Source organism: Serinus canaria, chromosome 1A (genome assembly GCF_022539315.1).
Source record: "Serinus canaria isolate serCan28SL12 chromosome 1A, serCan2020, whole genome shotgun sequence".
In the NCBI taxonomy this organism is placed as follows: Eukaryota; Metazoa; Chordata; class Aves; order Passeriformes; family Fringillidae; genus Serinus; species Serinus canaria.
The window spans coordinates 71,526,293-71,542,521 of record NC_066314.1 but is presented as its reverse complement, the minus strand read 5'-3'; the positions used below and the strand labels follow the sequence as shown (position 1 = coordinate 71,542,521).

General features: G+C 47.1%; 1 protein-coding gene across 6 annotated transcripts in view; it reads right to left on the bottom strand.

Annotated features, from left to right (window-relative positions):
- Nucleotides 1-2,388: 2,388 nt before the first annotated feature.
- The window catches only part of SOX5 (SRY-box transcription factor 5), a 293,023-nt gene continuing 279,182 nt past the window's right edge, over nucleotides 2,389-16,229 (bottom strand). For all 6 annotated transcript variants that reach the window (XM_018919866.3, XM_009095179.4, XM_018919869.3 and 3 more), the window contains 2 exons: nucleotides 12,439-12,655; nucleotides 2,389-8,040 (listed from right to left, as the gene is read on the bottom strand). In XM_018919866.3, coding sequence (XP_018775411.1) covers nucleotides 7,737-8,040; nucleotides 12,439-12,655 — 521 coding nt within the window. In that variant the 3' untranslated portion in view covers nucleotides 2,389-7,736. The remainder of the gene's footprint in view (nucleotides 8,041-12,438; nucleotides 12,656-16,229) is intronic.

The following is a 16,229-nucleotide window of genomic DNA, read 5'->3' as shown; positions in this document are numbered from 1 at the left end:
CGAGGGGCCAGGCCAGATGTGGGCTCGGGGGAGGTGGGAGGTGCACAGCTGTGTGAGGGCCCTGGGATGAGGGCAATGAGCAATGCATAAGGGCATGGTGCAGTGCTGAGTGCAATGTTTGCACTCTCACAGCTGTGTGAGGGCACTGTGACCCACCTGGGCAGTGCCAGAAGGGCATGGTGCAGTGCTGAGTGCAATGTTTGCACTCTCACAGCTGTGTGTGGGCACTGTGACCCACCTGGGCAGTGCCAGAAGGGCTTGGCTGCTGTGCTGAGTGCAATGTTTGTTTGCACGACTGAAGGCTGGACAGCAGCAGCTCCAAATGACAGCTGGAGCCTGCAGGATGTCACCTGCATGGCCTTGGATCACATTTACTCACCAGAGAGGAACACCCAGGAGCTGCTTCAGTGCCCTGCTAGTCCATCCCAGAGAGGGAGGGCAGGCTGTGCTGCCACCCTGCCCAGCTGCTCCCCAGGGCTGTGCTGCAGCTGGGGCACAGCTGGTGCTCACAGGGCTGCCCACACCACCTGGGTCAGGCCAAGGATGCTGCAGGGCTGCTTTCTCTTTCCTACCTGTGCTTAGCAAGAATCCCTGGCTGCAGTGCCCAGGTGCCACCGTAAACCCCCCAGACACCATCAGAGCATCCCTGGGTGAAGTGAGCTGCTCCAACTCTCTGGCTGGTCTCAGGCAGCAGACTCCTGAGATAGATATGTTCAAGGATTGTCTGTAGCTCTGCAGCCCTGCTCTCCTTGGCTAGCCCGACAGACAGACAGACAGACAGACAGACAGACATGCTGCCTGCTCCTCTCCCACGTTGCTTTCCTGCGGCTGAGTATTTCTCAGCAGAGCTCCCTGCCAGGCTCCCTGCCCTCTCTCAGTGCTGCAGAGCCCCAGTGCTGAGCTCCTGGGGAGGCACAGAGGCTCCCATGACCTCGGGGGGGTCTGCTCCCTCTCCTACACACGCAGAGCCTGCCTCCTTCCTTCTGGGAGGAACGTGCTAATTGGCACACGTCTGTCTTTTAAAATAGTCTAATGTCATAATTATCTTCATCTTCTTCCTTCCTGCTGCAGGCAATTGCTGCAGTGTTTCAGAAGTTTTGGAAAAAAAAAAAAAAACAACAAAAAAACCCAAGCAAAACCCCCTCACAACTTGTGTAGGGAGAGAATTTGTACCACTCCCAAGGCTGGGCCGTATCACTTAAGGACACTAGAAACTTCTTTTCACTTCAGCTGCACACTGAGGGTTTAACTAGCTGTCATTCCTGGTTTGGCAAAGCCCAGCCTTAGCCACACATATTACAGTTTAGATCAATCTTCAGCTTAGATTGTCTCAGGTTCTCCTTGACAATTTTCCATCACAGGTGTCGGGAACATTGTTGCCTCTGTCAGGTACCAGCCCCACCAAAGAGGAAAACAAAAAAGAAAAAAAATTAAAAAAACAAAAAAAAGGAAAAACATTCTAAGTCACTCCATCTCAGCTGCTGATCCAGGTGGGCAGTGTGGGCCATGGCACCAGGGAGGGGCTCCCTTCATCACATGTGCTGGCAGTACCAGCAAAGGGATTCTGAGGAGCTGAACCATCCTGACCTTGCTGGCCTGAGCCCCCCCACATGGCCCCTCTCCAGCCCATCCCCACTGCCCCTGGCCCGGGGCTCTGCAGGTGCTCCTGGCAGTACCAGGGAGCTGCCAGGGCAGATCTCAGCTTTGCTGCTGGCAGGTTTCAGGTGCCACCTCCCTGACAGGACGAGCACAGAGGACAGCCTGGCAAGCCAAAGCAGTGGGGACGGGTTCATAGGCTCTCCTCCTGCTTCCCCAAATATTGCCTTTTCCCTTCAGGAAATCTGGAACCACAGAGTGGCATCTGTCAAGCCGTAGGCACTGAGAGTAAGCACCCATCAGAATAACTTACTGTCAAAACCAGGTACAAATTCATTTCATCCCACTTGGTGCCATATGCTGCTGTCAAAACTCCATGAACTGTTTAGGCAGCATGTTGGGACATTGTGACTAACTCAGAGCACAGCTATTTTTTCTGCAGCTCGGTGTCCCTGGTTATAATTGGGCATTCCCTGGGCGCAGCAGGCTCAGGGAGAAGCCAGCCTGGGCAGGGGGCACGGGGCAAACCCCTGCCCATTGTCCTGCACACAGCCTGGCACTCTGCTCAGGACCTGCCCCTGCTCTGCTCTGCCACCTTTGTTTTTAAAGGTGGGTGATTTCTGTCCTGTGGTTTGAGGAAAATCTTCAGTCTTGGAGCAGGCTGGTAAGCTGAGCCTAAACCTCATTTTCTGCTGCTGCAGCCCAGGAGTTTTGCTCTCTTGGCAGGAAGGTTGGCCAGCAGGGCCTTGGCTGTAAGAAGTGGGAAACAGACCACAGGATAGGTAAAGAACACATTTGCTGTTTTATTGGTGCCTTGCAGGGCAGTAATACTGAAAAAGGGGAATGCAAAAGAAACAAAAAACCCAAAAACCAAAACCAAAAACCCAGGATGGTGGCAATCCACATCGTATTTTTTTTAAAGAGTACATCAACTCCTGGTTTTTTTCATTTATTGTGGCATGAATGATAACATAAAACCAAAACATGAAAATATACAACTTATATTACACTATGTGTTATGAACAAAATATAAATCTATAACTCTATGTTATATTTACATAATTATTTCTTTTATTAAATTTCAAGTGAGATGGTAGGTTGCACATACTTTGTTTTAAGCTCCAGGCATTTGATTGTCTCTATTTCTTTTCTATTTTCATTTCACTTGTAAAATCCAAAACGTTAGAAGGAGTAAGAGCTTTAGAGCCAATGGAGCTATATAAATACTGTTTCAGCAAACCAGTGACAAAAAACACTGGGGAGTAGAGAAATCAGTCAGTAGAAAAAACGAACTTGACACGTTCTTCAATCTGGGAAACTGACAAGTTAAGATAAAGTCGAAAAAATGTAAATATAAACCAAGCTAAACAGACAGCCCATGCCCTGTGAATTGAGGATACACTTGAATCCACACGGGGTGGAGGACAGAGTTCTCTGCAGAACGGAGGGATGGTCCCACCAGAAGTGGTCAGACAAAGAAGGTTCCTGTGCCACACACCTGCCCTGCTGCCCCACAGCTGCCTCTCCTGGCAGCAGAGGAATTCCTGCTCAGACCTACACGTCCACGGAGTGGAATTACTGCTGATGTTACAAACGGGATGTCAGAGGCTTCTTCGGGGACAATAACAGCTCAGCTCTTTGGATTAAAAAGAAAAAGCTCTGAAAATGTGCTGTAAAAAGGTTAAAGACAATTTACTTTCTAAAAAATGATTTAATTAAAGGCAGTCTACTGCAGTAACCAAATCTTTGAAATAATGTCTTCGAAGAAAGAATTTCTTCCATGTGCATTCATAATAAGAGGATTTGGTTACAAAACTAATTAAATGCTATAATAATAGCTAGTGTTCTTTTCTGGGGGCCTGATTAATACAGCGGAACGGTTAGATAAAGATGTTAAATGCACTTAAAAATCCTATTTTACTAATATAAGGCATGAATAAATGGAAAAAAGGATATTCTCTGTGTTATTTAATTGAGCTTAGAAGCAAGTGCCTCAGTTTTTTTCCTTTCTTTTCCCCTTTTCCCCACTGCTGGAGATGCTCCTTCCCAAGCTCCCAAGATGCATGGTGCCTTCCCCCATCCAGGAGGAGGTGCCTGACCCCCCCAGGCAGCCCCCAGGAGCATCCTGCCTCGCCAGCTTCCAGGGAAGAGAGGAACAGAGCCCACCCTGGCATCAGGGCCTCCAGGAGCTGCGAGGTCAATAAATCCTGATCCTTTCTAACCTGGTTTTTCTACCTGCTCCGGGGCACAGAGCCCAGGAAAAAAAAAAAAAAAAAAAAAGGAACAAGACAAGAAGGTAATTTTTATGAATGCATATTTTGCTTTTTTTGTTTTTTAGGTTTTCTTTCCCCAGAAAACTCAAGAGGGACAAACAGTACCCTATTTTCAAATCTGGTCTTCAGCTGCTGAAGGATATGTGGGTGCTCATCCTTGGACCTCAGCAAACATTAGCACGGGCATGAAGCATTTTGCTGGTTTGGAACCCCAGAGCCATCTTTGAAACATTTATGTCTTCATCTTTTGGCCTCTTTTTTTTTCCTTTTCAACATTTCTGCATCAGTTTCAGCATCCCCAAGGTGGAGGAGGGGACAGTGCTACAGCAGCCCGTTCCCTCAGCCCCAGGGAAGGGCAGGCTGGGCACAGCCTCTCCAAGGGAACCTGCATGGAGCTGCCACCCTGCCTGGGCAGGGGGGGAGCTGGGAGGGCTTTGTCTGACCCCCTGTGCCAGGGACACCAGGCTGGGCACACCAGGATGGGGACACCATGTACTGCCCATCCCTGGAGCCCAGGGACACCAGGCTGGGGACAGCAGGCACTGCCCCACTGTGCCAGGGACACCAGGCTGGGCACACCAGGCACTGCCCCACTGTGCCAGGGACACCAGGCTGGGCACACCAGGCACTGCCCCACTGTGCCAGGGACACCAGGCTGGGGACACCAGCACGGGGACACCATGTACTGCCCATCCCTGGAGCCCAGGGACACCAGGCTGGGGACAGCAGGCACTGCCCCACTGTGCCAGGGACAGCAGGCAGTGCCCACCCCTGGTGCCCCCCAGGCTCCCCCAGGGGATTCAGGCTGGAGCTTGGTCCCACTGAAGCCCAAGGGCCCCTGCCCACCGAGCTGTGCCAGCCCAGGGCTTGCTCCAAGCCCCCCTGGCACCTACCTGGAGCTAAAACAAAGTATCCTGGTGGGCCAGAGTGGCACAATTAAACCAGAGAGTCTCTCAGCTGTGGTGGAGATCAAGCATCCAGCAAACGTGAGGTGAACCCACAAGAGTCAGAAGTAATTTGTTCACAAAGACAGGGAACAAATTTGAAAGTTAAAAAAAAAATAAAATAAAAAGGAGCAAATATCTGTTTTCACATTGTACATAGTAATGATATAAAAACAATTGTCTATTTCTTTTTTCTTCCTTCTTATCCAAACAGAGTGCTTCAAAAGAATTGGCTCTAGATGACTGGTGTAATTAAATAACTAAAATGAGTGATGAGAGAGCAGAAGTTAATTAAGATTGAAAACAACACTCCCATTAATTCACTCCATCATAATAAACATCAGAAGTTGACATGGCTGGGGCCAAAATTAAAATAAAAGAAAGAGAAATGGTGTGAGCAGAGGAAGAAGCGATTTGTTTTCATATGTATATATATATATTTATATATATATAAAAAGGTAAGGTGGGGAGGGGTATCCATTTTAAATAGCCTAACAGCTTCATTTGCTGCACTGCCAAATTAGAACAGAATAAAATAAAGTTAAAAAAGGGGGGGTGTAAATAAATTATACATAATTTACTAATCTGGGAACAGCTGACCATTATTATTATTATTATAATTACCATTCAACACTAGCAAGAAGAGGCAGTTCAACTGAAAAAAAAAAAAACCCCAACACAGTCATAAAATACAAACAAAAAAGAACCCTCTCTGACACGGAGGATATGATCAGCTACTCCAAGCATAATTTCAGAGCAAATCTTCTGAGAGAGAGAAAATAGAAAAGAATTTTTCAAAGCAGAGGGGGAAATCCAAACGGGGAAAAGAGAGAAAAAGAAAGGAGATGTAGCAGGGTGCAACTGTCACGTGCCCAAACATGGGAGTATTGTCCTAAGTGTTGGATGGCATTTGCTTTTTGCTTTGCACAGGTCTGCAGAGGTCAGGTTACACTTCAAGTGGGAATTCCAGAGGCAAAGAAAGGCATTCCCCCTGCCCCCTGTCCTGGTCATGGTCCTGCACCTGGCACCAAGGGCTGACTTTGCCTGCTGGAGGGACTGCCTGCACAATCAGGGCTGGCAGGCAGAGCTGAGCAGGGTTCTGTGAGTGCTGGCTGGGGTCTCACTGCCACTGAGGGCTAAATGCACAACTTAGGGGGGAGAGCAGCAGCAGGGCAGCTCCCAATGGGACGGGAATTCACTGGGAAGCAACACGAAGTTGGCATCCTCAGCTGCAGGAAGAGTTCAGAGGAAGGGGCAGCCTCAGCACGATGCCAAGGGCTTCCTCTGCAGGGCACGGAGCAGCCCCAGAGCCCTCCTCACGCTGGGCTGCCCGAGGGAGGCAGAGCTGCCCAGGCAGTGGGAGAGCTCCACAGCAAGGCTGGGAACAGTCTAGCACAGAGAATGATCAGCTGTGAGAATGATGAGCTGTGAGAGAGAGGCAGCAGCGAGGGAAGCTCAGCTCTGCACAGGGCTGACCTCCTGTAACCCCACCTGGATTTGGGAATCTCCTCACAGCCATCAGCCCTCCTTCCCATGCAAATGCCCCACTGGTAAAAGAAGTCAGTGGGGAAAAAAATTGCCTTTTGAATCAGAAATCAGTACTCAGGCACCCTGAAGGGACGAGTTCATCAGAACTGGGCCTGGCTGGGGGCACCTCAATTAAGCTCAGCACTTGGTAACATTTGCAGTTGCTGTGTCCCGTGCAGAACAAACCCCATTCTGGACAAGCCTTTTATGTTGTTGATGCTGCCACTTGAAGTGCAAACTAAAAGTAAAGGTTTCTTACAGACCAAGTCCCTTGGAGGGTGCAGTACTTCATTCTGGAACATGTTTTTTGCTCACGATAGTCCAAGATTATTCTTATTAGTACCATAAACACGCACACATGAAAATCCAAGACCATAAAATATTTTTTCTCTAAATTTCTTATGTCTCTCTCTCTTTTTTTTTTTTCACCTGAGAACAGCACCTACAGTTTCCTTTAAAAAGCAAAAGCAAAAGCAAAAATATATGTCTAATCTCACCAGCTGCTGGTATATCAGGTTCTTCAAGGGATTGTCTAAGATATAATACTGTCCTAACTTAAGACAGAGCAAGAAGCAAATGAAAAGCCAAAGGAAAACAAAACAAGAAGTGACCAACCTAAAAAAAGCAAATTGGACTAGTTCAGCGCTTTAGTACAAATTTGGCACTTGCTCAAAGACTCAGTATGGTGTGCAACTGATGAAGAGAAGTCCTCTCTTGAAAGGAAATGCTCGTTGGGGTTAACAGAAAGACTCCCCACTTCCTTCCTTGCCAGCCACGCGCACAGGCACGCACACACACACACTTCTGACCCAGATTTGACAGGGAGAGGAGGAGGAGGAAGAGGAAGAAGAGGAAGAGGAAGAGGAGACAGAGGGGGTTAAAAGGAATTTTATCTTTTTTTTTCCTGTCAGGTGCATTACCAAAAAAAAAAAAAAAATTATTTCTCTTTAAACTGTAGCACAAAACAACAAAACACATTCACAAGCCACTTGTTGGCACTGTGTACCTGAGTGAGAATTTCTAGAACATTGTAGAACAAACAGCCATAAAGTTTATTTGAAAAAAAAATAATAATAATAAAAGGTCAACGGGTAAGACTTCAGTGCTTGGGTATAGCAGCTGAATTACTGGCATTATTTTACCCATAGCTTATATCATTCTGTTGTTGTCGTCGTCGTCTTTGTTTCCTTTCTTCTGAGCCTTTTGTCTTCTGTTGCAGGCTGATGTCTATTAGTCAGCTGATGTCCCAACTAGTTAAGACTAACAGTTAAAGTAACAGTCAGTGTATGAGAAAGTTAATGTGCTTGGCCACTGGCAAGGATCAACCAGCTGGGGCTTTATTGATCGATGTGTTTCCTTTCCTCCTCGCAGTCCCGCGTGCGAGCGGCGGCCCCGATCAGTTGGCCTGGCCCGCCATGTGGTTTTCACTGTCACTGCCATAGTCTGCATCGGGGTCCTCCTCCTCCTCGTCGTAGTCGTCGTAGACGTCGCCGTTGGCCTCGTCGGGCTGCAGCTCCTCCTTGACGAGCGGCTCGTCGCCCTTGGGCCCGTAGGCGCCGGGCAGCGCGGGCAGGCCGGGCTCGGGGCTGCTGGACACGCTCGAGTGCTCCGAGGGCAGGTGGGGCGAGGGCATGCCCGCCATGGCGATGGCTCCCGGGTACACCACGCCCGCCGTGGCCAGCGGCAGCTGCGCCTGTTGCCTGCGGAGAGACAGCTGTGAGAGGACACGCAACAAAACTACCTGCACATGCAACTTTCCGAGGTAAAACAGCAGGAAGCTTAATCCAGTATTTATTGTCACCGACACGTTTTATGAAAAATCCTTTACTTAGGATTTTTTCCTCTCCTGAGAGCTGAGAAGCCTCAGGAACAAACTGTAAACAATTCTTATCTGCTGCTGTGGAATGCAACAGAGAAAATCTCTGATTGACCTCCTCATGCTGTTTGCAATTAAGAGCCTATCACAGTTCACCTGTCCAGCCGGTCTCGGTCTGGGAGAAGACATTTGTTTTTACATTCCTATTCTATTCTTAGCTTAGCCTTGTAGTGAAGTCCTTCTCTTTATTCTTTTAGTATAGTTTTTATATCTTATATATCATATAATAATAAATCAAGCCTTCTGATACATGGAGTCAACTTTGTCGTCTCTTCCCTCATCCTGGGACCCCCTCTGAACGAGGTAACAATTTATGGATTTCCAAAAGGGACAGTAAATTAAAAAATGACACCTCTCCAATGACACTAAACAAACCAACAATCCATCAGATTTCTCCTCCTCCATAAAAAACCACAAAACAGTAATTATTTACATTAAGTACCTAACAGCGGCAGCTGTGCCTGTTGCCTGCTGGGAGGAGAGCACTGTTAGGAGATATGAAATAAACCAACCTGAACTTGCAACTTCCTAAGGTAAAAAAGGAGGAAGTTTAATTTCTGACTCCAGCATTTATGGATTTCCAAAAGCAGCAGTAAATTAACAAGTGACAGTGCCACCTCTCCAATGTCACTAAACTAACCAACAATCCATTGAATTTCCCCTCCTCCATAAAAAAATACAAACCAATAAATTATTTACATTACCTACATAAAAAAATTCTTTACAAAAATATAAACACCAAAAAACTTAAAAAAAAAATCTTAAGAAAACCAAAACAACAGGAGAGAGTGCAGGGGGATGGAATTCTGCATGGAGCACAAGGAGGGCGAGCTCAACGGCAGGAACAGGAATTTTTGCACCAGCATCTGAAACTCACAGAGCCATGCTCCACAAACAAACTGAATCAACTCCACTGATAGAAAACCCCACCTCTGAAAGCATCTCTGGCTGTACCTGAGCTCCACAAACAAACTGAATCAACTCCACTGATAGAAAACCCCACCTCTGAAAGCATCTCTGGCTGTACCTGAGCTCCACAAACAAACCAGATCAACTCCACTGATAGAAAACCCCACCTCTGAAAGCATCTCTGGCTGTACCTGAGCTCCAAAACGAACCCAAATCAGTTTCACTGACAAACCCCCACCTCTGAAAGCATCTCTGGCTGTACCTGAGCTCCACAGCTTCAGCTGGCCTGCCTGTGGGGGAAATGTCTTTTCTGCATCAGCTTGCTGCCACCCAAAAGTAACCATGCTTGCCAGCTGTGGTCCAGTTAAAACCCATTTATTTTGAAAAGCTTCCTTTTAAAAAGTCCAGCCTGCTATCAGGAGTGGGCATTAGAGTCACAGTAACCAGAGATACCCTGCCAACAGGAGAGAGGCAGCAAGGTCTGGGCAGACTGCACAGGACTGGGAAGGTGCTGCAGGAAAATGCCTCTGGATGAGGAGAAAGCAGAGACAGCGCTTACTCCACATTCCTTCAGGGAGCTGCTCATTACCAGGGAGGGAACAGGGGCTTTCTGGGCCAAGATGAGCTTACAGGATGGGTCACTAAAGGAAGGTGAGAGTTTCCACTGGGAGCAGCCCTTGTGAAAAGCAGACTCTCTGAAGGAAGGTGGCTAAAACTGGGAAAAAGCAGACTTAGAAGGGAAGCAGGCATTACTGAAAATAAATAAAAAACTAGGAAACAACATGAGCATTTGAGAAAATTTCCTACAGGATGCCTTTACACAGTGTCTAAGCCTTGGAAACCTGTCTGCAGTAATGAAAGAAGAATTATTCCAGGGCACAGAAATTCCCTTAGCATCAAGAACACTAGCTGTGTTATACCAGTGTTTGTTTCCCTGAGAAGCCTCAGAGTCCCGACAAGCCCAGAGGTTTAAAATTCATGCTGCTTTTGTTGCCTTCCTGCATGAAGTAATTCCATTGCAGTAATTCTGTTCAGTACATGCTGCACATTGTAATGTCATCAGCGGTGTGTCCATCTGCACTGAAAAGCCTTGCCACAGGAGACAGGGCAGAGTCTCTTGAGATGAACATTCTTAATTAAGAATGAAACCCTTCCCTGTTCCCCTGCCTGCCTGTGCCCTGGCTGCACAGTAAGCCTCAGACAGTACAGTGATCCTGAAAGGCTCTCCTCTGCCAAGCAGCTTTATACTTGTTTGGAATTGCTTGCTGCATTTTCAGATACTTCCTGCCTGCCATCCAAGCAAGGCCTCCCTCCACAGAGCCCCTCTTTCCACGTTTCTGAAACAACCCAAGCTGTCTCAGCTGAAGATACAGCTCTTAAAGTAGGGAGCAGATCTAATTTGCATTTTATTCTTAATTCAGGAGGAAGGCTTTTGTTTTCTGGAGTCAGCATCCCTGCAACAAGATTCAGCACACTTAACCTGGTTTTAATATTTAACAATAGGAACACTTTGCACTTAAATGGTGCTTTCAGAGTGCTTTTCAAATATTAAATAATTTAAGCATAGTATGTTTCCACCTCTGTGGGATGTCCAGCCTAGAGGATCTTGCAGCAGTCCTCAGACACTAAAGTATGAGGGCTCTCAGCAGGCCATGCCTGACACGCTACCACTGAACACGAGGACACTGAAATAGGGGACATTAAAAAATTCCCAACCCTTCCCACTGGGATGGCTCCAGCACAGCCACAGCCCCTGCTGAACCAAGGGGCACTTGCTGTGGTGCCCAGGCAGGAGCTGGGCTGGTGTTTGGGAGGGTGGCCCTAACTGCCCTGTGCTGGTGGATGCAGCAGATGGGGCACCCAAGGCAGGAGTGCAGGGCTGTGACTGCTGCCTGCAGCCACGGGCCACTCTGACAGCTGCTTCCAGAAAGATCTCACCCTGGGCTCTGCCCCAGTGCAAATTACCTCCAGAAATGTCTTGATTTCAATGTCAGCCCTCTTTGGAAAGCTGAATTTCTGCAGGCAAGGTTAATTTTTCCCCATGATGAGGCATGCATGTTAACCAGATAAGCAGCGTTTGGGGGGCTGTGTTGCCACCTATTCTTTTTCCATAAAGCCCCCTCCTCTTTTTTAATCTCTTGATGCCAAATGTTGGCTGACTTCCCTGTGTTTGTTTCAGTGCTTACCATGGGGATCACTGGACCTGCCAGCACCACAGGGTTAAGCAGCTCAAATTTCTCTGCTGAGCAGCTTATTCTAACAATGCACACTGTAGCTGTTTAAAACACAGGCTGCTGACACTGAACAGCCACTGGATAGATGCTCTCTCCTTTATTGCTACTTCCAGCCATTAACTGAAGAGATGTGCAACCCAGTCAATACTGAAAGGATTCCAAACTCAGATGAAACAGAACACAAATTCCATTATTTCAGGGGGTCGCTCCTGTTGCTGGTTTTGATATTTTTTTTTAGGATCCCTGTGTAGCTTTTAATCTTCTCATGTGAATACAGAAATATTGTGGAATATTTGATTACTTTGGATTATTTTTGATCTGCTGTAACCAACACCAAGGAATATCTGGAGAAGGAAAATATATGCTAGTCTTCTAGGCATATTTTATTCTAATAACATCAAACTGATCTATTAGCTGTTTGTCAGAACTGGCCTTAAAATTTCTGCTCAACAGAAAGCATTTAACTTGCTGGACTGTAAGACACTCCCTGGAAGGACAAATGCACAATGCAGACATGATGGGAATACAGCTTGGCATCAATCAACTGAGCCACGTCCATATTCCAGCCCAAGTTCAGTGTGCTCAGCAGTCCTTCTGCAGACCACCTGCCACAGATCCTACTGAATGCAAACTTCATTTCTGGCTTTTGGATCCCGAGGCACCACCACAGATTCCTTCAGATACTCTCTCTGAGGCCTCGTAATACTTGCAAGGCTTTACTAGAAGACTTCATTAGAAATAAGTTTCATTAGAAAATCCTAAAGCCTTTTTTCCCACGATCAGAGTGGAAATGGGACAGGTGGCTGAGGTGGTGGGTGTAAAACAGAGCCAGCAAAAAGGTTCCTAGAGCTGCCCAGCCTCCTCTGGAACTCTGTGCTGTGCAGTACAGCTCTGCCAGCAGCACCTAACGCTCTCCCCAACCAACTGCGATAAAGAATGAAGAATTCCCCCTGTTTTGTTAGTTTTTGGATGGAATGAGGGCAGGGTGTTATTTTTTGCGTGGGATGAGGGCAGGGTGTTGGTTTCTGGGTGGGATGAGGGCAGGGTGTTAGTTTCTGGAGGGTGTGGAGGGGCCCTACCCGACGTTGAAGTACTGCCTCATCTCCTGGCGCCGGTTGCGCATGATGGCCTTGTACTCGCCGATGCGCAGCTTCTTGCCGTCCACCAGGCACGTGCGCTTGGGCCGGGGCTTGTACTTGTAGTCTGGGTACTTCTCCAGGTGCTGCTTGCTCAGCCGGGCCTGCTCCTCGTAGTATGGCTGCTTCTCTAGGTTGGTCATAGCTTTCCAGCGAGATCCTGCCACCAGCACACAGAAAAAGGAGATAAAAGAGAGATGAGATGCACTCATCCCCAGCTGCTGCCAGGCAGGGAAACAAGTGGGTCGCCCAGAAGACACCCAAGGCATTTGGCTTTGGGCTGGGAATCTGTCAGAGCTTCTACACAGGGTTCTGCTCTTGTTTGTATTTGACTCATAAACCTCCTGGGGATGGCCAAGATGCAGAGAGAGATGGCACTGGAAATTTTGACCCAATATTTTACTGAAATTTATCCAGCTTACAAAGCCTTTCAGGTGGGCAGTAAAACCACGATCCTGACAACAGGCAAATCCTGACACTGTTCCAGGAAACAAGGCAGTGTATTTTGGACAGATGGACACACAGAGCCTGCTCTGCTGTGGCCCCACATTTCCCCTGGCCACGTGCCTGTTCACAGCTCCTGTTCATGGAAGGCTCCACTCCATGGGCTGCTGTCTGTGACCCACAGCTGGAACAAGGCATCAGATCTGGACAGGCACAAGTCCACAGCCTAATCCTTCTGACAAACACTGGGTCTTCCTGGCTCCCAGGCTGGTGGTCAGGAGAGGAGCTGACTGTAAGTGCAGTCAGGTCCAGGAGGCTGCAAAGACCCTAAAGCACTGCCCCTGAAAGCTATAAACTATCCCTCATGTGTCAGTGGGGTTTTAACTCCAGGACCAAGTGCTGGAAACACTGCCAGCCCCAGCGGAAAGAATTTACTGTGTCATGAAGGGAAAAGCACTGGGCTACTGGCCCTTCTCTCCCAGGAGCTGCACTATGGCTTCATTGCTGGCAGCCCTGTTTGCTGACTGTGCTAACATGGACATCTGAGATAGGGATATAGCAAAGACTTCAGAATTGTTTTCAACTGCCTGCTGAAAGTTATAAACTAATATTTCTTAAAGGGTATAATATGGGAGCAGGAAATAAAAGTTCTAGAATCAGTTGCCCCATTTTATTTTTCCATTAAATATAGAAGTGCTTCAGGGTAAGATACATTTCAAATAACAGGAATACTTCAAGCTGTGAAACCTGTGGCCTAAAAAGAAAACTTTATTGGAAAATAGTCAAGTTTTTCCCACTGGAAAAATGTTTGAATAGTTTCTCAATGTAATGGGTTCATAATGCCATATGTCATACTTGACTTCCTCTTGTTCCTCATTTTTTGTGGTCAGCTCATGCTACTCCTCAGGCTGGTCTTATCCCACTGTGCCCCCAAGACCTGCAGTAGAGGGAGCACAGTTATCCTTTCCCCAGGAAAGAAAACACTTTCACTCGATCTAGAAAGGCCCCTTCTGATTATTGACACCATTTTCCTCATTGAATCTTTATTCCATGCTGCAGTCTGGGCTTCCAGAGAGAAGGGCTGGTAGCAGCTGCCCTCACATCCAGAGATGAGCAATGTATGAACACTGATGTCTTTGTCCTGAGAAGGGGCAGTGGACATGCCTTTCTCACTGCTTTGAACTCAGACCCATCTCTTCTCAACCTGTTTACAGCACACAGAGATGCCCAGCTAGTCCTGGAAGGGGAAGGAGTTTAATGACACTGATATTAGCTTAGGCCCAGCACCACAAGTGCCTGTTAGGGTCTGGACTGAAACTCCTGCATGTCCCCTCTAATGCCACCCAGAGGAAGTGTCTGTGCCTGGGCACTGGTGCCAGGGCTCTGTGATACACAGGGCAGCACCCCTGGCACCACAATCCTGCTCAGCTGCTTGGGCTCCTGCACAGAAATGATTCCCAGTTTTTCCTGGCAAAGAGAGTGGCTGGAAAAATGACACTGACTTTCCTCCTGGACTTGGGGACGAATGACACAGTGACTGCCACAACACTGCACACAACTTGAGTGAGCTCCCTGCTCACCACCTGTGTGGGAAAGCTTTGAGTGGGTCAGGCATGCAGGGCCTTCCTGCTTGACCATGGAACAGGAGCCCGTTCCCCTCCCTGGGTGATGCAAAACCACCAGCAGGATTCCAGCACAGCTCTCCCTGATGTGGTGGCCAAAGCATTTAGGAAAATAACCCAAATTCAAAGGCTTTGCAGCTCCTGCCCCTCAGCTGAGCCAGGGCAGGCAGAGCTGTGCCCACACAGCTGTGTGTGACTGGCAGCACATCTGGAGAGGGCCAATCTTTGAGTCCAGGGCAGAGGAGAGATGCCCTCACCCCTGCCCAGACACTTGTGCTCCAGGCACATGAATGCAAGGTTCAGAGCTCTGCTCACTGCTCATTTGAAGCCAAGTTCCTCTGACAAGAATTTTCTGTTTGCAATGTTCTCTACCTTTCAGTGCATTAGACTGACATTTTTCAATGTGAGCACCTGCATCAGGCTGATTTTATGTTCAAAAACATTCTCATCTAGACAAACCCTTGTATAATGTATAGGTATGTGTACACATTCATATAAACACACATATGCATTCCAAGAGAATTTCTGAAGCTAGTAATTAACTTCATTTTCCCCCTAAAATCTTTACGTAGATTTCTCAGTGAAATTAATTAAAATATTTACTAAAATATCTAAACAATGCATTATTAAATTGACAGGGTCCAGCAGTCCCAGTTTAGCACTCTTTTAACAATTTACTAAAAAAACCATTATCCACAAGTTTAAGTTGCAATGAACAGATGGATGACAAACGTATGCACAGATGAATTTAGTGACAAATCCGTGTATCTCATTTTTATGCTCAAAACATAATACCACAGTGTCAAACATAATCCCTAGAGAATTCTAGTGCTGGGAAGGGCACCTCCTCTCATTTTACTATAAAATGACCCTCGATTGGTAGAACTCTAGCTAAGTTACTCTGTGTGACAACAAGCTCTGTGACCTCAACTGTGGCAGTGCTGCTGGAAAAACGGGAAGCAGAAATTGTGGCTTTCTAATAAGGAGAGTCTAATACCTGGCTGAACTTTGAGCTCTAATTGGTCACCCTGTGCCAGTTAACAGACAGCTCCCTGCTGGCTTCAAAAGCCTGGCCTTTTGCAGCTGAGGGAAGAACTTTGTAATGGTTCTGTCAAGAAGGAAGATGCCAGGACATCCCTCTCTATTGCACACGTAGAATGAGAAAAAAAATCAAATGTGATGCTGTAAAGAAATAGAAACATCATCTTTCACTGTCTCAGACCTTGCTTTTCCCCATATCTGGCAGCAAAACAGAGAGTTTGGAGTCAGCTATACTGTCTGTCACCTCAACAGGATCTGTAATGAATTTGCACATTTTACTCCAACTACTGTATATCTAATCAGAAAAAGATGTCTCCATATCTCCCTGATCTAGCGCCAAATAGTAAAAGGTGATTCCTTATGTTAACAATTTCAGCAGAATGGCTTATTAAAACCAGATTTTAGGGTATTATAAAATGCTTAGAAGCCCTTTAAAATGTCAACCAGGATCCCCAGAGACTGCGTAAAATGTCAGCCCAGCTCAAGCGCCTGTTTTAAGCAGAATGAATTAGCAGCGTGCTGTCGGAGGTTGTTATCCAAAACAATCAGTTAAGAGGGAAAACATCAAGCTCTCTTTGTACTTTCTATATGAAAAGGGCCATTCAGAATGATCTTGTAGATTTCTGA